General features: G+C 33.0%; 2 protein-coding genes across 2 annotated transcripts; both read left to right on the forward strand.

Moving 5' to 3' along the window:
- The first annotated feature begins 264 nt into the window (after positions 1-264).
- Positions 265-1002, forward strand: LOC137834325 (uncharacterized). Its single transcript, XM_068642384.1, has 4 exons — positions 265-508; positions 585-721; positions 794-895; positions 979-1002. The coding sequence occupies exons 1-4, from the start codon at positions 265-267 to the stop codon at positions 1000-1002; spliced, it is 507 nt and encodes a 168-aa protein (XP_068498485.1).
- An 18839-nt stretch (positions 1003-19841) lies between these two features.
- On the forward strand, positions 19842-23620 carry LOC137835453 (wax ester synthase/diacylglycerol acyltransferase 5). Its single transcript, XM_068643975.2, has 5 exons — positions 19842-20092; positions 20377-20949; positions 21711-22061; positions 22185-22322; positions 23228-23620. Exons 1-5 carry the CDS (start codon positions 19907-19909, stop codon positions 23363-23365), a joined length of 1386 nt encoding a protein of 461 aa, XP_068500076.1. The 5' UTR covers positions 19842-19906; the 3' UTR covers positions 23366-23620.
- Positions 23621-24906: the final 1286 nt, after the last annotated feature.

Consider the following 24906-nt stretch of genomic DNA (forward strand, 5'->3'; position numbering starts at 1 on the left):
CTACAATTGCATGCATGCAGGGGAGGGGATTACAATAATTTTATGACCAACCTAATTCTCATTCAATTCAACGAAATTCAATGCAACAAATTTAAAATGATTGTATTTTGAAGACATCATGGTTATCATTTTGTTCAATACCCAAGACATTTGCTTTTTCACACAAGTCCCTTTTCCTTCCTTCAAACATTAACATGTGCCCCAATGTTCATCTATATATGGCATGCGATAGGATGAATTTTTTGAACTATACATCCATTCCAAATGGAGTCATGGGAAGGACTTGATATCGACGACAACGACATTGGTAGTTATGTACGGCGTTGCAACTCCACTACCAATGTCATTCCGGGACCAGCTGGTAATGTGCAAGCCGTGATTCTTAATCGGAACTATGACCAAGCAGTAAACACTCAAGAATTTATAAACCATATAGATCAACAAACTTATGACTGTGATTTTACATCCAACCAATGGAAATGGGCAGAAAAATTCCTTCAATTCCAAGGTAATATTCAATCACGTTTTTTTAGAATGGAACAACAAAATTTTATGTCTAATGATGTTTTCATTTTATTGCGAAGGAGAAATTGAAGGACGTGGTTCTGAACAAAGATCATTCCTGAGAAGTTTGAAAGAATTAGATGTTTTCCCACTCCTAAGTTGTCTAATCAAATCATGCAAGGACACTGGTCTAGGAGACATGTTAATAACAATTAAGGTAACATCCGTATTATGTAGTCTTTCTTACATTTTGCAAAAGAAGTTGTATATTAAATTTCTTGCTTTACAGGATCCGACGGGGACTGCAAGTGCAAGTGTTCATGGGAAGGTTTTAAAGAATGAAGAATTTGGTTTTCTAATTGAAGTTGACTCTGTCTTAGTTTTAAAGAATGTATTAATGCACGAAAAACAAACTTTTCTTTTACAATTCCATATGTAATGTGATTCATACAAGTACTTTTGTGTGTTTTTTAGGTTGGCCTTTTCAGTCCAAATTGAAGGAACTTCTACCTTAATATCACTCTTAACAACATTGTCAAAGTATGTAGTCAAATAACATAAATGTAATACAACTGTGGAGGTTAAAATAATAACGGTCTTCTTTACATTACATTACATGCTTGAAATTAAATTGTCATTCATGTAGGTTTTCAATTCTGACATATGTCCACCCACTGACGACTTAGTTCGTGCTTGTCATCCAGTAGTAAGACTTCCACCCACGACTCTAGGTACAATACAAGAAATGAAGAACACTTTAAAAACTATAATGAAAGTTGCCCATATATATTGTCTAACATTTGACTTCCTCATCTATGTTCAGATGCAGAAAAGATGGAGTTATTATTCAAGGCCATCAAAAAATAAGGAATTAGACAATCTTGAATATTATGTAGCTCGAACTTGTATGTGACGTCAAATAATGTTAAATGACAATTATTAACATCTGCATTACATATTATTTCGTATATTTATTGGTGAAAGACTACCTCAGTTTTTTGGTGTTTTTATGTAAGTGGGGACCCCTTTGATTTTAACTGGGGACCTATGTTGAAATTTTTGCACAGTCATTTCGTCCTCCAAGTGAGTGATTAGTTTTGGGTGTTTTGGCTGCAAAGAGGGTTTTCAGATGGGAGTCCAGGGACCTCTTTGGAGGTTCAGATTGGCCAAAGACTACCTCAAATTTTTGGTGTTTTTATGTAAGTGGAGACCCCTTTCATTTTAACTGGGGACCTATGTTGTACTTTTTGCACAATCATTTAATCTTGCAAGTGAGTGATTAGTTTTGGGTTTTTGGCTGCAAAGAGGGTTCAGATGGGATTCTAGGGACCTCTTTGGAGGTTCAGGCCATTCATTGGTCAAAGGCAACCTCAAATTTTTGGTGCTTTTATGTAAGTGGGGACCCCTTTCATTTTAATTGGGGACCTATGTTGTACTTTTTGCACACTCATTTGGTCCTCCACTTGAGTCATTAGTTTTGGGTTTTTTGGTTGCACACATGGTTCAGATGGGAGTCCAGGGACCTCATTGGAGGTTCAGGCCATTCATTGGTGAAACACTACCTCAAATTTTGATGTTTTAATGTAAGTGGGGACCTCTTTGATTTTAATTGGGGACCTGTGTTCAACTTTTTGCACACTCATTTCGTCCTCCAAGTGAGTGATTAGTTTTGGGTTTTAGCGATGCAAACATGCTTCACATGGGAGTCCAGGGACCTCATTGGAGGTTCAGACTATTCATTCGTGAAAGACTACCTCAAATTCTGGTGTTTTAATGTAAATGGTGGCCCCTTTGATTTTAACTGGGGACCTATGTTCAACTTCTTGCACTGTCATTTGGTCCTGCAAGTGACAGATTACTATTGGGTTTTTTGGATGCAAAGAGGGTTCACATGGGAGTCCAAGGACCTCATTGGAGGTTCAACCCATTCATTGGTGAAAGACTATATAACTTTTGGGTTTTTTGGATGCAAACAGGGTTGACAATATAATTGCCACCATTCAGTACAAAGTTCAATAATAAAAACAATACTACATAATTAATCAATAACAATATTATTTATGAATAACAAAATTAATCCACTTACAGATTCAGAGTTTCCACAATAATTACTCCTGAACAAAATTATTGGTGCAATACTACAAATTAAAATGGTTTCAACAATGTTAATAAAGCATAAATCCACTAACTTAAAAACAGAAAGCACCTAAAAACATATCCATTAATGAAGCATCAATTTTTGGGTTTTTTTTGGTTTCGTCGTTGAATATGTGGTTCAAGGTGTTTTCAAAACAGCACTCTTGAAACGTTTCCTCGGTTCACCGTTTATTTTAGGAAACATTGTCACTTCTTCATTTGGTTGGACTTCATCTACATGTAATTGTTTATTTTCATCTACATCTTCATGATTGTTGACTTCTTCATTTGATTGGACTTCATCTACATGAAATTGTTTATCTTCATCTACATCTTCACGACTACTTTCTGCCTTTTTTAAGTATGTGCAATCCATTGCAAGAGGTTCAACTTCAACTACTTCTGACGGAGTATCACGACAAAGACAATTTCTCCTTGCAATTAACTCAACTATGTCATTCACCTCTTTCTCCATACTTGTGATTAATACTTCCTGCTCCTCAGATTTCCGCATCAGTTCAAGAACTTTCACCCTCATTGCACGGACTTCATCCTTTGTTGGTTTCTTCTTCGTAATTCGACACCCAATTTGTTCAAAAGCTTCTTCAACAAATTTACTGCAAAGTTCTTCATTGGAAGCACATAACTCAAGAAGAACCTATTTGTTGACATATATAATTCCAAAATTAATTATCTACATTCAAAACAAAATTAATGTAATACAAAGTAAAAAAAAAAACATACCTTATTCTTACGCAAACCACGTCCAAGTTCATGGTCACCAACTGTAACATCCATCCAATGCATGATACGGGGATATTTATTCCCACTCGTAGGTACTTGACGCTTATAAGAGAACAAATGTTCCATCGCCCATATCTGAACAATGAATACAAAAAAACCATTTATTAAAACGTCAACACAGATGCACAATTATTACAAACATTTACCAATAACAAAAATGTTTCATATTACCTGCAAGAGGTAAACGCAACCATCCACATGGATATACGACATATTTCCCCACATAATCCATTTTGAAGCTGAACACAAACTATCAACCAAAATCTCATACACTAAACCCCCCAATTGTACATATCAAGTTTGTCTAAATCATCAACAAGGTTAAACAATCCATCATGAACTAAACCCAATCTAGTAGGGAGAATAAACTCCGATAAACCTAACAAGATATACAACTTACAAAAGTCCTATGAGAAAATATCATTCCCAAGTTTCAAAATAACAAAATATATCATTTCCACAGTTACATGACCTTCTTCAAAAAAACTCCTTATGTGAGATATAATACTACTTTTCCTTAAATCAAATTTTCTACCACCTACTCTAGGACCTACACCTAAACACACATCTACCAAACTAAACGATACAAATTGATACTGAATTGAAAAACTTTGTTTCCTCTCCACCCAACAACTACATAACTTACTTAAAAGTCCACGACTCAATTTGATGTCCTCACGAACAAACAAAAGCCATCCAAATGAGGTGGACTCTATAATACTCTTTTGTTGCAAACTTATAACCATGTTGACAATAGCCAAACGCTTTGACCTGCAATTATGCCTAAACACCTGTATATCAAAATCAAATACAAATATACTATAATAATTAAAAGTAAAGATAAATAAATGTAAATATCATGTCTACTTTAAAACAAAAAACATCATTTCAAAGAAACCTTAGCTTCACCCTCAGGATGACGATCAATCGTAAGAACCTCCTCATTTGAACATCCGCTAATTGACATTATATCCTCAAACAATTTTGTGAATGTTTCCTGTTCAGAACCAAACAAACATACACTCTTATAACATCGGTATGATTATGCTTCAATAAAGAACATTCAGTAAATTTACAGCAACATGAATCGAGTTGGATGCCTAGTTTTAATGGGAAAGTGGACTTACAAATACCTCAATTCTTAAATATATGTGTACTTCTATTAATAAATAAGTTTTTTATTCTACATGCAGATTTGGGTCTATGGAAACAGTTTTTAATCTTTTTTGGTGGCAGTGGTGGTACCTCAAAGAAAGGCCCTTGAGGATTGGGCAGTGAAGCATAATTCTAGAAATGATTTTAAATCTTTATTTCAAAATCCGAAGGCAGCAAAATTCATTGTTGTTTTGCACTAAACAAGGACTAAAAAGTAGAATGTCTAATAATACAAGGCTTTTCAAATCATATGGTTTAAATTTTTGGGTTCACAACACTTGGAAGGGAATACCTTTCCTAATTACTTTTGGATTTTTTGGCTGCTAAGAGGGTTCAAATGGGAGTCCAGGGACTTCTTTGGAGGTTCAGGCCATTCATTGGTCAAAGACTACCTCAATTTTTTTGTGTTTTTATTTAAGTGGGGACCCCTTTCATTTTAACTGGGGACCTATGTTGTACTTTTTGCACAGTCATTTAATCTGGAAACTGAGTGATTAGTTTGGAATTTTTTGGCTGCAAAGAGGGTTCAGATGGGAGTCCAGGGACCTCTTTGGAAGTTCAGGCCATTCATTGGTCAAAGACTACCTCAAATTTTTGGTGTTTTTATGTAACTGGGGACCCCTTTCATTTTAACTGGGGACCTATGTTGTACTTTTTGCACAGTCATTTAATCTTGCAACTCAGTGATTAGTTTTGGGTTTTTTGCCAGCAAAGAGGGTTCAGATGAAACAATTTGTCGTGTGTTTTGTCCACACTCTACCATTTTACAGATGAAACATAAACTTCAAAACCAGTCCTAAATTACCATACCATAAAACAATGAAATCCAAATGCATTCAAACTTCAAAACTCAAAAACCACACACCAAATAAACAAACGAAATTACACTGCACTCAATGCTAAAAAACGGAAAGCAAAGCAATAAACAAATAACCCCGTACCAAAACCCTAAACGGAAAGCAAAATATATACCTCAAAATGGAAAACTCACTCTTAAACGAAAGCTCTAAACACCTCAAGATGGCAACACACCTCTCTTATGCTTCCTTCTCCCTTCAAAAACTGCCGCAATCGAAAATGCCCCAATCGAAAACCCTAATCCTTCCAAATCTCGCTCATGCTTTCGTTCAACGGCACACACAGAATCGCACGTCTTCGTTCGCAACCAGCAACCCTCAAACGCAAATGGTCTCCCTTTAAAATGCACCTTCCGAATCCTACCTTTGAAATGCATCTTTCAAATGTTTTTCATTTCAGAAATGCACTCTTCAAATGCAATTTTCGTTTCAATTTTTCCACCTCAGCTGGGACCCACTCACTCTTTCTTTAATATTAAAAGTGCCATGTCAGCGAGATGTAATTTGGAGCAACCTCTATTGAGGTGTCAAAATATCGGTACTCTACTATTTATGTTCACAAATAGATCTTATCATATCATGATTCTCACACAATCATACAATCAAGAAGGAATAGACACTTACCTTGATCCATGAGTGATCCTAATTGAGCAGTTGTCACACACTTTCGTGATGGTTAACAGTGAGACAACTATTATTTGCAGAGACAGAACCCTATAGCCTTTAGTACCCAATCTCCATCAGATGTAGGTTTTCCATTAGATATATCATCAGATATATATATTTCTCACATTAACCAATGGGCCTTTAATTCTATTATTATTATTATTATTAAATCATATTTGGGCCCAAAGCCCAAACTCTAAGTCATGTGAGTCACTTTATAGAAATTAATATACATAATTTCTTACATTCTCCCACTTGACTCATATGAGTTATAATACTTTCATGATTTAATAATTACATAAATGCGCATTTAAAAGGCCTTACATAAATTGGTTATATCATTATTCATAATCAAAAATACAGAAATAATAAGAGTCATGGCGGTTACATGTCATTTGAATCAACACATTTCCTTCCATGTACTACTATATCATTCTTTCTCCTTAATATGACTTTATAGTGAGAAATTCATAATAGGTTCAAACATAATGTCATTGTCATCAATAACAACATAATTTGTTTTCCACACCATAATAACATAATTTGCATGCATATACATAAAGTAGAAAACAACATAAATTTCAGAAACTTTATTTATCAATGAGCTCAGAGTGTCAAATAAGCATTAACAACATTCATAATTCACTAGTAGACATAATGCCCATATTTACAACATGACCAGTAAATGTTTTGGGCGGTAACCCTTTTGTTAAAGGGTCAGCAATCATAAGATCAATGCTAATATGTTCTATTGACACTTTATGTTTCTGAACTTCTTCTTTAACGACAAAGTATTTCAATTCCATATGTTTCTGAACTTCTTCTTTAACGGCAAAGTTTTAGCACCTTTGGAATACTTGTCATTTTTAGAAAAGAAGACTGCTGCGGAGTTATCACAATAAATTTTCAGTAGCTTGGCAATACTGTCAACAATTCCAAGTCCTGAAATAAAATTTCGCAACCAATTAGCCTGAACTGTGGCCTCAAAGCATGCCACAAATTCAGTCTCCATAGTGGACGCAGCGATGACTGACTGCTTCGCACTTTTCCATGAAATCGCTCCTCCGGCTAAAAGATACACATAACCAAATGTAGACTTTCATTTATCCACACAGCCAACAAAATCTGAATCTGTATATCCAATCACCTCAAGGTGATCAGATCTTTTATAAGTAAGCATGTGATCCTTCGTTCCTTGCAAGTATCTTAAAACTTTCTTTGCAGCTTTCCAATGATCCAATCTTGGATTACTCTGGTATCTACCAAGCATACCAACTACAAAACTAATATCTGGTCGTGTACAAGTTTGAGCATACATTAAACTCCCAACAATAGATGCATAAGGTATATTCTCCATCTGTTTCCGTTCCAAATCATTCTTTGGACATTGCATGAGGCTAAATTTGTCTCCTTTCTGTATTGGAACAGGAGATGTCGAACATTTATCCATTCTGAATCTCTCTAAAACTTTATTAATATATGCTTTCTGAGACAAACCTAACAGTCCTTGTGATCTGTCACTGAATATTTCAATTCCTATCACATAGTATGCCTCACCCATATCTTTCATCTCAAAGTTATTAGAGAGAAACTTCTTAGTCTCACTTAATAGACCAAGATCATTAGTTGCAAGCAAGATATCATCAACATATAGAATCAAGAATATAAACTTGCTCCCACTGATCTTCAGGTATATACACCGATCAACAATGTTTTCCTTAAACCCAAAGGACACAATAGTATCATTGAACTTAAGATACCATTGCCTAGAAGCCTGTTTAAGCCCGTATATTGATTTCTTAAGTTTACACACCATGTGTTCCTTTCCTTCTTCAATGAACCCCACTGGTTGGTCCATATAAACATCCTCTTCTAAATCCCCATTCAGAAAAGCAGTTTTGACATCCATCTGATGCAACTCAAGATCATAATGAGCTACTAATGCCATGATAATTCTAAAGGAATCTTTCTTAGAAACAGGTGAAAATGTCTCCTTATAATCAATGCCATCCTTTTGAGTAAAACCTTTGGCAACAAGTCGGGCCTTGTAACGTTCGATATTGCCATGAGAGTCACGTTTAGTCTTAAAGACCCATTTACACCCGACTCTCTTGCATCTTTCTGGCAATTTTATAAGGTCCCATACATCATTTTGTGCCATTGATTTAAGCTCATCTTTCATGGCATCTAACCACTTATCAGAATTATCATCATTGATGGCGTCTGAAAATGAAACTGGATCATTATCAATACTTAAGTCATTTTCTGACTCTTGTAGATAAACCACATAATCATTCGAAACAACAAACTTTCTTTCTCTTTGAGATCTTCTTAATACTATTTCTTGTGGTTGTTCTACTACAGGTTCATTGTTTTCTTCATGATCATTAATTTGTTGTTCTTCTTCATCGTTGAGTGACTCAACTACATTAGGAACAACAATACTTGAAGTAAAGGTACTAGTTAAAGGAACTTGTACTCTAACTTCCTTAATCTCCACATTTTGTGAAGTATCACTCCCACTGGTTTCACCATTTTCAATGAACCGTGCATTTCCAGATTCAACAATTCTTTTGTTATGCCTTACTAGGAACCCTGTTCAACAGATACATGGCAGTTTTTTAAAGCATACATCCACAATGAAACAGGTACAGTGATATAAACTGAAACATTCCCAAATATAAAAGAGTATCCGACATCATCAAGTTTAGACAATAAAACTAAATTCCTAGATATCCTAGGTACATAAAATAAAAATAAAACTATCCATTAAATCTAAATAAAATCCAGTGTCGAGCCAACTGTTTTCACTGGAACCTTCTCTCTATTCCCCATGAAGACAAACTTATCATTTGGCTTTATGGTTCGGGTTGAAAGTAATCCCCTTCTTTTCGAACCAAGCCTTACGTTTAAGACAATCCTTTTGGAAATGTCCAGCTTTCTTGCAGAAATGACATTTGTCATTCTTCTTCTGGAGCGTAGTAGAGGACTCATTTATCTTCAGTGGTCCTTTACCCTTTCCTTGTTTCTTGAAACCTTTCTTTCTAGCTCCCTGATTGTTCACATAATGATGGCATTTTCATGTGTTCTTCTTGAATCAAAGTAGAAAATAAGGTGCGGAAGCAATGGGTGAGATGATCAAGACCCTCCTAGGAGTTGTGTTGGCCTTGTAGGTGCATGATGAGTATGGTGTTTGAGTGGTTCGGCCAGCTCAAGGGAGAAGGTGAAAGGATTGAAGTTTAGAGCCTAGATTTCTAGGAGATGTAAAGCTTGTGCACAAAAATGGCAGCATAACCTTAATTAAACTTTAAAAATACAATGAGATAGCCTTCCTATTTATAGGCTATCTTGGACGTAAATGTTAAGCTGAATTCTAAGGAAAAGAAAACCAAAATTAAATCTAAATTCTAAGCCATGTGCCATGTGCAATGACCGGCCACACAACCCTAGATTCTAGAATGTTTCCATCCAAAAGTGCTTTCTACACTATCCTATCTACTAAGTACCCCTAATGGGCCTTCATGTACCAATTACAAGGCTTTCCCAAACCGTAGCTTGATCCATGTGTGGTGAGCTAGACGGTCCTTCTAGATGCTCCTTATGTAGCCACTCCTTATCATGGTCTAGACGCTCCATATCTTAGGCTAGACGCTCCTCTTTGAGTCTAGACGCTCCTCTTCATAAGCTAGACGGTCTTAGCCTTGGAAGCGTGGCTTTCATAGTGTGGTGAGCTTGGGCCCTCCTCCATCATCCCCTCCCTCTTGAAAAGGATTTGTCCTCAAATCCAAGGCTTTTGCTTGGGGGATGGTTGTGGCTGGATGGTGTCCATCATCTCCTCCTTCATGAGAAGATCTATCCTCAGATGTGCATTCTTGATCTCGGATAGCAGCCTCTTGCTTCGTCAAGATGTATCCTCCCGGATCAAATGTCAATCTATGTGAATCCTGAAACAAAGCAAAGGAGTTAGGGTGAGCCTTTGGAAAACAGATAATTGTGTGAAGTTGCCATTCTTGTTTTTCTCTTATGTTGGCCAACTTATCGCAATATCTCCCTTTTGAGGGTTGTAGGTGCCTTCTAATCCTCTTATGTTTTCTAAAATTTCCAAAAGTAGTTACTTTTTCCTTAGGCATAATCCCTTTAGGAAATGGTGACAACTTTAAAAAGGTAAGAGGACTATGTTCACATACAACTTCAAATGGAGAGGTATGAGTAATCTTGTGGACTACTCCATTGTATGCATGTATAAAAGGAAAAGGGTTCTTATCCCAAGAATTGTGAATGTCCCTCATGATTTCGTGAAGCATAGAAGGAAGAGCTATGTTTTCAAATTTTGGAGCTCTATCCCTTATTTTTGAAAATAAATCATGGAGGCTTGTCACTTTTCTTAAGAAGAGTTTATCCACTTCCATGGAGAAAGAATCAAGACCTTTTGTTGTCCTAGGAAGCTCTAATATGAAATGTGTGTCTTCCCAAGTATTTTTGACAAAAGGTGAAGGAGGATAGAGTTCTTGAGACTTTGCTTTAGGTGTAGTTTGAAAACAAAAGTTGTACCTAAAGTAATGTCTTTGAACCTCTTTTCTCATGGGTGACAAAAGTTTTCCTCTTAAAAGCTCGAGAGTTTCATCAATTCTCATTTGCCCCATGAGTTCTCCTTCTTGTAGACTTTTTCTCTTATGTGCAAAGAGAGTCTCGTTGGTACAACCATTGTTTATGAAAATTTGTACATTTTGCAATGGTTGTCTCAATAAGACATGGCAAGTTGTTCTAGGCACTACTTCATACAAAAATTGGTAGTTGCTTATAGATAACTTGTCATTCTTTTGGGGATATCTTAACACATTTGAGAAATAGTCTTGATCTATGCAAGCTTCTTTTAAAGACTTTTCTTTTGTGCTCATGCTTGCAAGTGTTCCTTTACAATAGGAAAGGCTAGGTTGTTCAACAAGAAGCATATTTGTAAAGGTAGTTTCATTGTGCTTGACTTGTTGAATGACCTTGTGGGAAGTAACACTATTCTCCCACGCCTTTTGTTTCCCAAAATTTTTCTCTTTTTCTATTTTTTCTTCATCCCTTTTGTGTTTCATTTGTATTTGGTCTTTTACCACTTGGGAATGTGGTAAAGGGCTAAGTACAAATCTTTTGTGCTTGTGGATGAAAGAAATCTCGTTAGTTAGACCATTATGCGAGGTTTTCTTATCAAATTGCCATGGTCTACCTAATAAGATGTGGCAAGCTTCCATAGGTACTACATCACATAAAACATTGTCTTTGTAGTTACCTATAGAAAACTCGATTTCCACTTGTTTGTCTACACGTAGTTCTCCATCCTCATTGATCCATTGTAAATTGTACGGTTTTGGATGAGGAACTACTTGTAGTTTTAATTTTTCAATCAATCTAGTGCTACAGCAATTGCAGCATGACCCACCATCCACAATAAGAGAGCATATATTTTCTAAAACATTGCATCTAGTATGAAAAATGTTCTCTCGTTGTGTCTCGTTGGATGCACTAGGTTGATTGTGGAGGATTCTTTGAATCATCAATAAGTCCCCCTCCAAAGGATTTATCCTTTCTCCTTCCCCTTTTTCTTGAGTACTAGGTTCATCCTCACCACTTGTGTACTCATCTTTTCCTTTTAAAAACAAAACCCTTTGGTTTGGACATTGCGCTTGCACATGCCCTCTTCCAAAACATTTAAAGCACTTGGTGTCCCTAGCACGGATGTATGGGGTGGAGGCATCTTTCACTAAGGGTTTGGTAGTTTCTTTGGATTCGTCTCTAGGTGTACTACCCTCCCTTTTAAAGTCTTTCTTGGGATAAGAGTTGGAGTAAGAACCCACCCTTAGACTTGAAGTTTTGCGCAAATTTTGTTGTTCAACTTTAATGCAAAGTTGAACCAAATCATTCAAGTCTTGGTAGGGTAATAGTTCTACTCTATCCCTTATCTCAAGGTTGAGCCCACTTAGAAACCTAGATATGGTGGTGGTTTCTTCCTCTCTAATGGATGCTCTCATCATGTAGAGCTCCATTTTCTGCCTATACTCTTCCACACTTAAGTTCTTTTGTTGGAGTCTTTGGAGCTTGTCCATCAACTCCCTATGGTAGTAGGAAGGTATGTGGCGACGTCTTAGGGCTCCCCTAAGGTCATTCCAATATTCTATGGAAGGCTCCCTATGAAGACGTCGGTCTCTCTCTAAAGAGGTCCACCAATACATGGCATTGCTTTGGAAACTAAGGGTTGCTAAGGGTACCTTCCTCTCTTCACTCACCCTATGGCAAGCAAAGAGTTGCTCTACTTTCATCTCCCAATCTAGGTAGGCCTCTACATCTTCCTTACCATAGAAATGGGGTAGGTCTACCCTTACTTCCTTTGGGCTCTCTTGCTCCCTTTGTCTAGTTCTTCTAGGGGGTGGTTGGTAATAGTCATTAATTCTAAGGCTTCCCTCCCCTAGAGTCTCATTACTTTTAGAATGGGATGCATGAGTTTTTTTTGATTTTTGTGATTTCTCTTCTTGAGCTTTAGCCAACTCATTGATTTTGTTCTCATTCTCCAATTGTCTAAAAGAAATTAATTGGACCGCTTGTGATACTTCTTTCAAAAGAGTTTTCAAAGATTTTACTTCACTTTCTATAAACTTCGGAGAGTGAGGAGAGGAAGACATGGCTAAAACTTTGTGTATATAGGTGTTTTACTTTGAGAAAATTTAGGAAAGTTAAAGAAGGTAGTTTTCCAGGTAAGGGAGGTGAGTCACAAAGGACTACTTAAGTACCAAGCCTTTTCCTTGCCAAAAACTATCCCCCAATATCTTCACACAAGACTTTCTCTTAGTGAAACACTTAGAACACAAATAAGTTGAGAAATAAATGCAAGAAAACAATGCAAGCTAACTATGCAACAAAGCTAGTCGGTTTAGCACAAAATTTAAACAAAATTAAACATGCAAAGCGTAGCTATGAAAGCAAGAAAAGCAATTACAAACAAGTAACAATTACTAATCAAGAATTGCTATACTATTCGACCCTAGGTGAGGCTTCTTGGACACTTTGAGCCCTTGAAGACACACTCACCGTCTAAACGTAATTAAAAGAGGTAATTAACAATAAACCAAGTTGCAAAGGAAAATAAGAAAACTCCCTTTGTTGTTCCTCCTTTTGGTTAGTGCACTTCTTTGTTGTCTTGATTGTTGATCTCCTAAGTGTTTGTAGTGTTTGTTTCAAGAAAGCTTGTTTCGGCTTTGGCTTTGTCTCCTCCTTAGAATGTTGGCTTTAATTCTCCAATTTCCAGCACCTATTCACAAGGGCTAAACCTTAAACCAAGTCAAATTCCATGCACATAAGCACCAAGGGAGAAATTAAATTCCAGTACCCAAAAAGAGAGGTCAAGGAACAAAAGCAAGAAACAAATTTAATTGAAAGAAAACAGTACCACCAAAAGGATTTATAATATGACAACTTAGAAAGAGATTCAAGAAATTAAAGCAAACAATTAAAGGTACTCAAATAAAGGTTGGCACACAAAAAGAATTCCTAAAGAAAAGCACTAGATTAGATGACCAAATAAAAAAAAACAGCACCACTGGAAAATGTTGTGGGCCAGAAAACGTGTTTGTTCCCCGATTTATGCTGATCTGTATTTTTGGAATTTGGTTTTGAAATTTGTTATGCAAGATATTCAGGATCTTATCTAAAATCTGGCTTTGGATTCACTCAAAACGGATGCACCATTTTTTTTTAATAAATTTTGCAAAATTGGTGTTCGGTTAGGCCAGCTGGAGCGCTTCAGATTTGCACTCTGATCTTAAAAGATTTATCATTTTTTTTCTGTTGCTTCTTTTGACCTAATTCTTTTTTTGTCTTTTCTATAACACTTTAAACTTGCATTTTCCAGAAAATCAGAATTTTGCTATGGGTGGAAATATTTTTCTGGGTTAAAACAGCCAAAACAGAGAAGGTGTAAACAGGGGAATCTGAAAACTGGAAACAAAAACAGTAAGATACCAAAGTTTAGACACAATGGAAATTTGTGAAATAGAATTGTGTATGATCTAAACACAATATGAACTCAAACTAAAAAATTAAAAATGCACCAAAGGAGCAAAGAACAGCAGATTCAAGCAAAATAAAGAGACCCAAAATCAAGAAACAAATAAGCCAAATAAAAGGACTACTATGAATTGTTGACAATATGGATGAACATGACTTGACAAAACATGTATAGATTCAGAAAATTAAAGACTCAAAGCATAATATGAAGCAAAATAATGAAAGCAATAAAGACTCAAAGCCTAAAAACAAAATAGCAACACAAAGGTGTATGGAATCCTATCACAAATTGCACAAGAACTTGTTCAAGATCAAATGAACAAGAGTGCTTCGGTTGGATCTTCCACAAAGCACACCAAGAACAAATTAAAAAGTAAAAAAAACAGCAAGACAAGTAAGGAAAGTAAATGACAATATGAAATAAAGAAGAACTAAAATTAAAAAGACAAGGAGCTACTCATCTTGAAGAACCAAAGCTCATGATACCAAATGATGGCATTTTCATGTGTTCTTCTTGAATCAAAGTAGAAAATAAGGTGCGGAAGCAATGGGTGAGATGATCAAGACCCTCCTAGGAGTTGTGTTGGCCTTGTAGGTGCATGATGAGTATGGTGTTTGAGTGGTTCGGCCAGCTCAAGGGAGAAGGTGAAAGGATTGAAGTTTAGAGCCTAGATTTCTAGGAGATGTAAAGCTTGTGCACAAAAATGGCAGCATAACCTTAATTAAACTTTAAAAATACAATGAGATAGCCTTCCTATTTATAGGCTATCTTGGACGTAAATGTTAAGCTGAATTCTAAGGAAAAGAAAACCAAAATTAAATCTAAATTCTAAGCCATGTGCCATGTGCAATGACCGGCCACACAACCCTAGATTCTAGAATGTTTCCATCCAAAAGTGCTTTCTACACTATCCTATCTACTAAGTACCCCTAATGGGCCTTCATGTACCAATTACAAGGCTTTCCCAAACCGTAGCTTGATCCATGTGTGGTGAGCTAGACGGTCCTTCTAGATGCTCCTTATGTAGCCACTCCTTATCATGGTCTAGACGCTCCATATCTTAGGCTAGACGCTCCTCTTTGAGTCTAGACGCTCCTCTTCATAAGCTAGACGGTCTTAGCCTTGGAAGCGTGGCTTTCATAGTGTGGTGAGCTTGGGCCCTCCTCCATCACATAATGTATGGAGTGGTTTCCTCGATTCTTCAATCTAGTCTCTTCCTGAACTAACATGCTATGCAATTCATGCATATTCCACTTATCTTTCATAGTGTTATAGTTCATCTGGAAAAGATCATACTCAGACGGTAAAGAGTTCAAAATGAACTGTACGAGAAAATTATCATCCACTGCCATTCCCAGAGACTTAAGTCTTGTCGCAATATTAGTCATTTCAATGACATGTTCGTGCATAGTACGAGAACCATCAAATTTCATGGTGATTAAGGTAGTCATTAATGTCCCAGCAAGAGACTTATCAGTTGTTTGGGAGCACTCTTTCACAGACTTCATGAATTCTTTTGCATTTTCGGTTTCGGGAAGAGTAGACTTAATATTGTTTGCTATGCTCATTCGCATAAACATCAGGCTGAGTCTATTTGACTTTTCCCAAGCCCTATAATGAGCTTTCTCCTTATTGCTACTATATCGGTAGTAGCAGCAGGTTTCTCGATTCGAATGACCAAATCAAGATCCAATATACCTAAGTGAAATTGGACTTTTTCACTCTAGTCAGAAAAATTTAGACCATTAAAGACTGGAACAGACGTAACTTGCGAATGTAAGGCTACAGGAACAGATACTGCAATCACACATGCTTAACATTAATACTTCGAGTCATAAACTAAACATACTATACTGATTCAGAAAACATTATATGTATACTAACGTTCTCCTTTGGGAGATCCATTAATACACAAAACATAATGATGCTAATAGTATTAACTTTATTTGGTAAGATATATGCATTAACTAGAAACACTTGTTATCTTTGGATATACAAGCAAAACTAATAACACATACTCACTACCAACAATCATATCCATTAATTATAAGGACAACTAATCAACCTTTGGGTGATCCATAATTCCATATAATAATGAATTTCCATTTACCCATATATATAAATAATTTAGCATCCATTCTATAGGTAATTGGAATAAAATTTATCAGTAATCTGGAATTAAATAAAACTTAAAGATTTGATCACTTTGGTGATTACAAATCTATCATACAAATAATTCCATAAATAATATCATTAATTGAAATAAAATTTCATCATCCATAATTTGGAATTAAATAAAACTTAAAGATTTGATCACTTTGGTGATTACAAATCTATCATACAAATAATTCCATAAATAATATCATTAATTGAAATAAAATTTCATCATCCATAATTTGGAATTAAATAAAACTTAAAGATTTGATCACTTTGGTGATTACAAATCTATCATACAAATAATTCCATAAATAATATCATTAATTGAAATAAAATTTCATCATCCTTAATTTGGAATTAAATAAAACTTAAAGATTTGATCACTTTGGTGATTACAAATCTATCATACAAATAATTCCATAAATAATATCATTATATGAAATAAAATTTCATCCATAATTTGAAATTAAATAAAACTTAAAGATTTGATCACTTTGGTGATTACAAATCCATCATACAAGTAATTCCAAAATTTCAATTTAAAATTAAATACATAAAGCGGAAATATAATTTTTCATTCCTCACTTTCAATCAATTAATTAAGCTTTAATTTAATGAACATAATCATTAAAAATTTAATTTAATGCAAATTAAATTACATTTAAAAAAAATAATACATAAACAGAAAAATTAATTTTCCGTTACTCACTTTTAATTAATTAATTAATTAAATTTTATTTTAAATGTAAATTGCATTACATTATGACATAATAAAATTTCATTAAAACTTTAATTAAACTTTAATTTAATTCAAATAAAATTACATTATAAGATAACAAAATTTCTTTAAAATTACATTACAAATATAATAATAATAAAAAAAATTGACGTAAAGTTGAACTAAAAAAAATTGGGACCAAAATGCTACCCCACATAATTCACAATAAAATGCAGCCAATGACGTAAGGTGCACATGAATTAACATAAATTATTAATTAAATTCAATAGGTGTAGGAATGAATTTAAGCTTTAATATAAGGTGCAGGAAACGCATCATGCAATTGAAGGCAAGGTTTCTGCATTAGCGTAAAGGGTTTACTTCCCCTTTCACATTTATCGTAAAACCTTTTGAATCCAAAAGCGTTTTACAGACGTTGATCCATAAACCCTAATTTTAAAATTAGAGTTCTTTAATTGGGATTAATTAAAATTAGGGTTCTTTAATTTTGATGGTTTAGGACAATTAGGGAACTATTATAGAGGAATGAAAACCTTAATTTATAAACCCTAATTTTAAATTAGGATTCTTAAATTGGGAATATTTTAAAATTAGGGTTCTTTGAATCTTGGAAAAACATTAATGAAGAATCACAAAATGAGCAACAAGGATCTGATACCACATGTAAGTCAAAACATGAATAAACGTAAATTGAACACATACTATTTATGTTCACAAATAGATCTTATCATATCATGATTCTCACACAATCATACAATCAAGAAGGAATAGACACTTACCTTGATCCATGAGTGATCCTAATTGAGCAGTTACTTTATCTCCTTTATCCCAATCTATCTCTTGCAATTCCGTTCTTGTCACACACTTTCGTGATAGTTAACAGTGAGACAACTATTATTTGCAGAGACAGAACCCTATAGCCTTTAGTACCCAATCTCCATCAGATGTAGGTTTTCCATTAGGTATATCATCAGATATATATATTTCTCACATTAACCAATGGGCCTTTAATTCTATTATTATTATTATTAAATCATATTTGGGCCCAAAGCCCAAACTCTAAGTCATGTGAGTCACTTTATAGAAATTAATATACATAATTTCTTACAAGAATGAGAGAGGAGTGGGAGGAATGAGTATGCAATTATGCAGAGAGAGTGAGAGACGCAAGTTATTTTAAAAGTCCACTTTCGTTTGTTTATAACCGTCATTATATGTGTTCCTGTATCACATACAAATCGACTTAAAACTTTCGTTATATATGCCTCAATATTACTTTTAACGACGATTAATGTAGAAATCATCGTTAAAAGATTAATTATTTACAAAATTATTATTATCTGCGACGTCGTTATTTTAGTATTTTGTATTAGTGGATTTTATAATCTTCATTCCTTCCATAAAATTCTTTCTACAGAATGATATATTAATATACAACTTAGTATGTTTTATTGTGATTTTTTTTTTCAAGCTTCCCAACATTCTTAACATAAAGAATCACAGGAACTCCTATCTTCTACTCCACTTGTTTAATTTTCTTATTATACTTCTTTCACTCTTTTTCATTCTTAAAAAATCTTGCACATGTCATACTCACCATAATTATTTAGAAAATCTTGCACATGTCATACTCACCGTAATTATTTAATTATTTAGAAAGTGTTGTTGGAGATCCCACATCGACTAGAGATGAGAGCCTTTCATAGTATATAAGTGGGTGCAAACCTCACCTCTTGAGCCAGTTTTATGGGGTTGAGTTAGGCTTAAAGTCCACTTCGTAATATGGTATCAGAGCCATTTCGAGCCTATCCTATCGAGTGTTTGTTGGGCTTATCAGGCCACCCGCTATCGGGCCGCTATCGGACCACCCAAAATATATAGTTCCACGCACGAGTTGGCAGTCTCGGCGTGGGGTTGAGTTAGGCTTAAAGTCCACTTTCGTAATAAGTGTCAAAAAAACTAAGTTGTAACCTTCCATCATTCCTCCTCCTCTTTGATCTGAGAACGTTGGTTTTGAGATCACATTACATCCACACCTTTTTTTTTAATAATATATTATTTTGTAATTTTATTTAAGTTTGTTGACTCAAAGAAAGAAAAACATGTGATACGAATGTGATGATTTCATATGAAATTTGAAATAAACGTGCGCAACAACTTTCGAATTTATTCACACACACACATATATATATATATATATATAATATTATTGAAAAATATTCAATAAATTTATATACATGTTTTTGGAAAAGACTAAAACATATAAAATAAAACGACTGGTTAAAAATAATTTGTAAAAATATTATAAAAAAGAGATTATATGATTATATAACTCTTTAAAATATACTGTATGATTTCATTGGAATGTAAACACTTTACAATTTTCAAATAAAACTTTATATGTTTTATTAATTCACAAATTTAAAAGCTTGTTATTTTGCTTAAGTTTTCAAAGTTTTACCCTTCTATAAGTTTTTGAATAAACTTGGTCATGAATTGAAAATGTGAGTTTAAAATTACAAATATATAAATTTATAATCTAATGTTTTTAACGAAATAACCCATAGTCAATTCCTTTTTCCAAATAAAAATTAGAGTTATGTATTAGTAATCTTGTTACGTATCGGATGATATAATTGTTCTAGAAGAAAATTTTATATTAATTATTGGTCCAAGTTGATAGAGATACATAGCTAACGCGTGTGTGTCCCATGTTTGTCGAGGGCATGCAATGCATGGTTATAAATACTACTGCGTAAGACTCAGAAACGCACTCGTGCTTTCCTGGTTTATTTTACAGACCAATTAGCTTTGTTTGCAAAAGAAACAAAAGAGAAAAAGATGAACTGCTTCGAGGAAGATGTTCCTATGCCTCTGAGTCCTATGGCAGATTACTTTAGCAGCTCTCTGATAAACGTGTTTGTTCTTTGTGTTGTTGAATCTGAGATTCCAATTGATGAGTCAAAATTTCAACCTCTGCTTAAGAACAAGTTACTTCCCATATGCTCCAGATTCTCTTCTATCATGGTACCTATAATTTATTACTATATTCCATCACCTGATTTAGAGGAGATCAAAATTATACTTTTTATGTTTTTTCAAGTTTTACTTATCTTCCAATTTTGATGGTTTTGTTGGTAAGTGATTCACTTAGTATATACATAAACAGATAACATGACTTACTGTTGAAAACCATGTTATTTTTTAACTTTAAATGTGCATTGGACTTGAATTTAAAAAGGAAAGATTCTTTTGTGTCGTTGGTTCCAAGAAAAGTATCATTTGATATTATTACTACATAACTTGAACAGGTTACTGACAAGAATGGAAAAAAAGTTTGGAAACAAGTTGATGTTAACCCAGAGGACCACATCAAGATTCCTAAGTTTGCATCCACGAATGGAACACTCAAATTATATGACGAGTGTCTTGATGAATACATGTCAAAAATAGCTATGGAACAGTTACGAGAAGATAAACCACTTTGGGAAGTGCATATATTTAACTATCCAACTACCAAAGCTGCAGGAACTATTGTAGTTAAGCTCCATCATGCACTTGGAGATGGCTACTCTTTCATGGCGACTTTCCTTTCGATAACACAAAGTGCTGATAATCCTTCTCTTCCAATCAAACTTCCTTCAAGCAAATCGGTGGAATCAACAAGTACCAAAGGCATCGGAAAACGATTATCTCAAACTGCTTCTGTGGTGTTCAAGAGTGCATTTGATTTTGGCTGGAGTTTCATGAAAAGTAGCGTGATGCCAGATGAACAAACACCATTAAGGTCAGGGCATGAAGATGTAGGGTTCCGACCTATGAGTATCACAAATGTTTCCCTCTCTTTGGACACCATCAAAGAAGTCAAAAACAAACTCAAAGTGGTAAGTTCAGACGTGCTTTCTATACTATAAATGTTGCTTTCAAAAATTTAATTGAAAGTACCTAAATTTTAACCTGTGATCTTGAGATTGCTTTAATGACTAACTAGGTCAATAATCTATTCAATGACCATAAATTTGAAGAATAATAATACTTAATTTTAAAACGATTTTTAAATCAGTATATATAAAGACTGATTTTTTTTCCAAATCAATTTATATTTAAGAATTATTTTACTGTAATGACATGAACAGATATTTTTTTAAATTTATAATTTTATAACTAAAGAATCATTAAATAGAATTAGTTTTTATAAAATTTATTAATTTTCAAACAACTTTCAGAGAAAAAATAATTAGTTAATTTATTGGCTTTATATACTATTTTAAATATTAAAAAAAATATTAATATCTAAAATAATTTTTATTATTAATAAATAATTTTTAAATCTGTATTTAGTTAGATACTAACTTTTAAATATAAAATAGCTAAAATCTAATTAAAATTTTAATAGTTAATTAAATACCAATTCAAAATTAGTTAATAAATTTTATTTATAATAAAAATTATTTTACATACTAATGTGTTTTTTTCTATTCTCATTTAATGACTAATTTTTTATTTTTAAAATTATTTTTTTCTTGTTTCATGATCCAGATTATGTTAGTTGACGTAGATCTTAAACATTAAACATTAATTCTATGATGACAATTTATTTGCTGAACTTTATAGTTTTTTTTTCCATTGTTTTCTGTACATGCAGAGCGTAAATGATGTGTTGGTTGGTGCAATTTTCTTTGGCATTCAACTGTACATGAAGGCAAAGAATCAGAAATCAGGCACATCAGAAAGTACTGCACTGGTGCTGCTTAATACCAGGAAAATAAGAGCTTACAAATCAGCGAAGGAGATGCATAATGATTCTGAGGCACCTTGGGGGAACAGATTCCACTTCATGCACGTTCCAATTCCCATGTTAACTGATAAGAATGAATTGAACCCACTTGAGTTTGTGTTTGAAGCCAAGAAAAAAATCAGCAGGCAGAGAACTTCTTTGGCAGTACCAATGACCGGCGTGCTATTACACTTGTTGAATCAAATCAAAGGACCACAGGTTTGAAATAATCATGTTTGTGTGATTATATGAATGCATGAACCCTAGTTGCTTTTCAAACTGATTCTTTTAACTATATATCATTAGTGTGAGTAATAACAGTTGTTTGTTTGTATGTTGCAGGCTGCTACAAACTACTTGTATAAGACAATGAATAATGCAAGTCTGAGCATCTCGCACATGGTTGGCCCAGCAGAAAAAGTGACTTTGGCTAATCATCCCATTAAAGGCTTCTACTTCATGACTGTCGGTTTATCTCAGGTCTCTCTCTTCCCACGGACTCAAACAATAAATATCTTCCTAGAGAATTAGCTATGAAAAGATTTAAATGATATTTTGCAACACAAAAACTTACAAATTATATTCAATATTATAGCTATTAAATATTTTAATTATTTTAATTTATAGTATATAAGTTTTTTTTTTATAGATGAACCACTCTAATTTTAAAAATAAAAAATAACTAATTATTATATTAATTAAATTAAATATTATTTTAAAAATAATTATTAAGATTTTAGGTATCAGTTACTTTCTTTTTCTTTATCAACAATAAATAAATAAATTAAAATCCAAAGATGTCTACAAAACTATCTTCGCATATAGAATCCACAAAAATTTAAGAATCACAAAGGCCTAGACTACTTTTACTAATTAATAACTACTTTTACTAAACTATAACATGCTCGGGAGGTATAACTACTTTATATTTTAAAATTAATAACTAAAATCTTAATAATTAACTTAATATTAATTTAAATTTTTATTAATAATAAAATTTGTTAATATATTAATAATTTTGTAATCTCTAAAATAATATTTAATTTGATGAATAGAATAATTAATTATTATTTTTAAATAGTATTTAATTTAATAATTGTTTTCGTAAGAATCTTTCGTTAAAAACATTAATATATACAGGTTTAGTTTCGCGACCCAAATTATGATGCACTAAACTAACTTTAAATATTTTTTACTTGTTATATATGAAATATGAGTGTCTAAGCATATGTATATGATTTTATTCTTCATTGTCAAGTATAATAATAAAGTTCAGTGCATGATTTTTTACTTAATATATGCTTTAAATTTGTGTATTGTTCTATAAATTTTACTGTATTTGTTCATTCAAATGTTGCAAAACATATTTTTTGATGGATTGACAGAGCATCACAGTGACTATAACAAGCTACATGGGACATTTAAGGGTTGGATTTGGAGTAGAGGAAGGCTTCATAGATGAATACCAACTCAAGTCATGTTTTGAGACATCTCTGCAGCAGATATTGGAAGCAGCAAAATAAAATAACCTCTGATAGATCATAGCATCACAGTTATTTCGTACTACAATGTTTCAAATGTTTTATAGCTTATATTAAATTTTGAAAAAGTGGGGTGACGTGCATCAATTTAAAGCAAAATAAACATTAAAATGAGTAAAGAATATCCAATAAAGGTGAAGCATGTCTGGTAGTAGTTAATGTATTGTGTGACTTGTATGGTATTGTAGTGCTCTGCAGCAACAATAAATATTTGTCTCAGTTATGGTTTGCTCTTCAGATATATTTATATTTTGATTTTCATATAAATTTGTTTCATTTTATTTTTTAATTTATTCTTATTATTCTATTTTAAAATAAAAACATAAATAAAATAAAAAATGTACTCATTAAAATGACTCAAATAAAATAAAAATATTGAAATAATAATTTTATACGAATAAAAGTTGAACAATATTTTTAAAAAATAAAAAATTATAATTATATTTCAAGTAATATATTTAAGCTTAAATATATTTGAATAATTACATTTTATAAAAGTTACTATATATTATTGTAAAACTACCGGTAAAAAAATATGGACATAATAGAGTACTTGAAATATTCTAACTTTTTTTTTCAATAATAAATAATATATAGAAATGAAGTACTTAAGGAATAATTTAACTCATATACAATAAAAATAAAAACAACCTAACAACATAAAATCTTCCAGACATCTACTATAAAAAAAAAAAAACCTGACAAAAACTCCTATTAACAACAAACTAAAGCGAAATACTATATAATGGTAAAAACATTTGTATAAGTTATCATTAGTTCTTCAATTAAAATGTCTTCAATAAAATATACATTTAAAAAAATTGTAATTAGATTAAAATAGATGTTCTTTGTCATTTGATAGTAAAATAAAATTAAGCCATTTGTATTGAGAATGAAAAAATCCTCCGACTTAGTAGAACTTAGTGTTTGTCCTTTTCCTATTTACAACTAATTGGCCACCCTGATAATATTATATCCCACGTTCTACGTTCTGGTACAACCTTTTATTCTTGTTTGGTCCAAAATGTTTTCCAAAATCTAGCGCACTTTATGTTACCTGTTTTTGACATGTACTATCATCCACTATTTGTTGATGCCTTTCTGGAAAATATATTTAAAACAACCATGCAGGCAGTGTAAGGCAGAGATAATTGAGCCTTTGTGTTTACTATTAGTGATATAAAATTTATGAAATCATCATATTTTGTTGTCTCATAACACAATTTCCACTACCTCCCCATAGTTGTGATACAGTTACTATCTTCAAATTAGACATGTATTAAATTTAAACTAGACTAGTTATAAACTACAAACAAGATAATCATTAAATAGTAATCAAATTTAGAGATAAAAAATTATTTTCACTATATTAATTAATTTAGATATAAATTTAGAGATTAAAAAATTATTGATATCTAATGTAATTTCTATTATTAATAAAATATTATAAAATGGTTTTAAATTGGTATCTAAATTAGCTACTAAAGTTATAGCTACTAATATTTTATATTCTAAATTAGTCT

The sequence above is a fragment of the Phaseolus vulgaris genome, chromosome 5, assembly GCF_051622355.1.
Source record: "Phaseolus vulgaris cultivar YP4 chromosome 5, ASM5162235v1, whole genome shotgun sequence".
Taxonomy (NCBI): domain Eukaryota; kingdom Viridiplantae; phylum Streptophyta; class Magnoliopsida; order Fabales; family Fabaceae; genus Phaseolus; species Phaseolus vulgaris.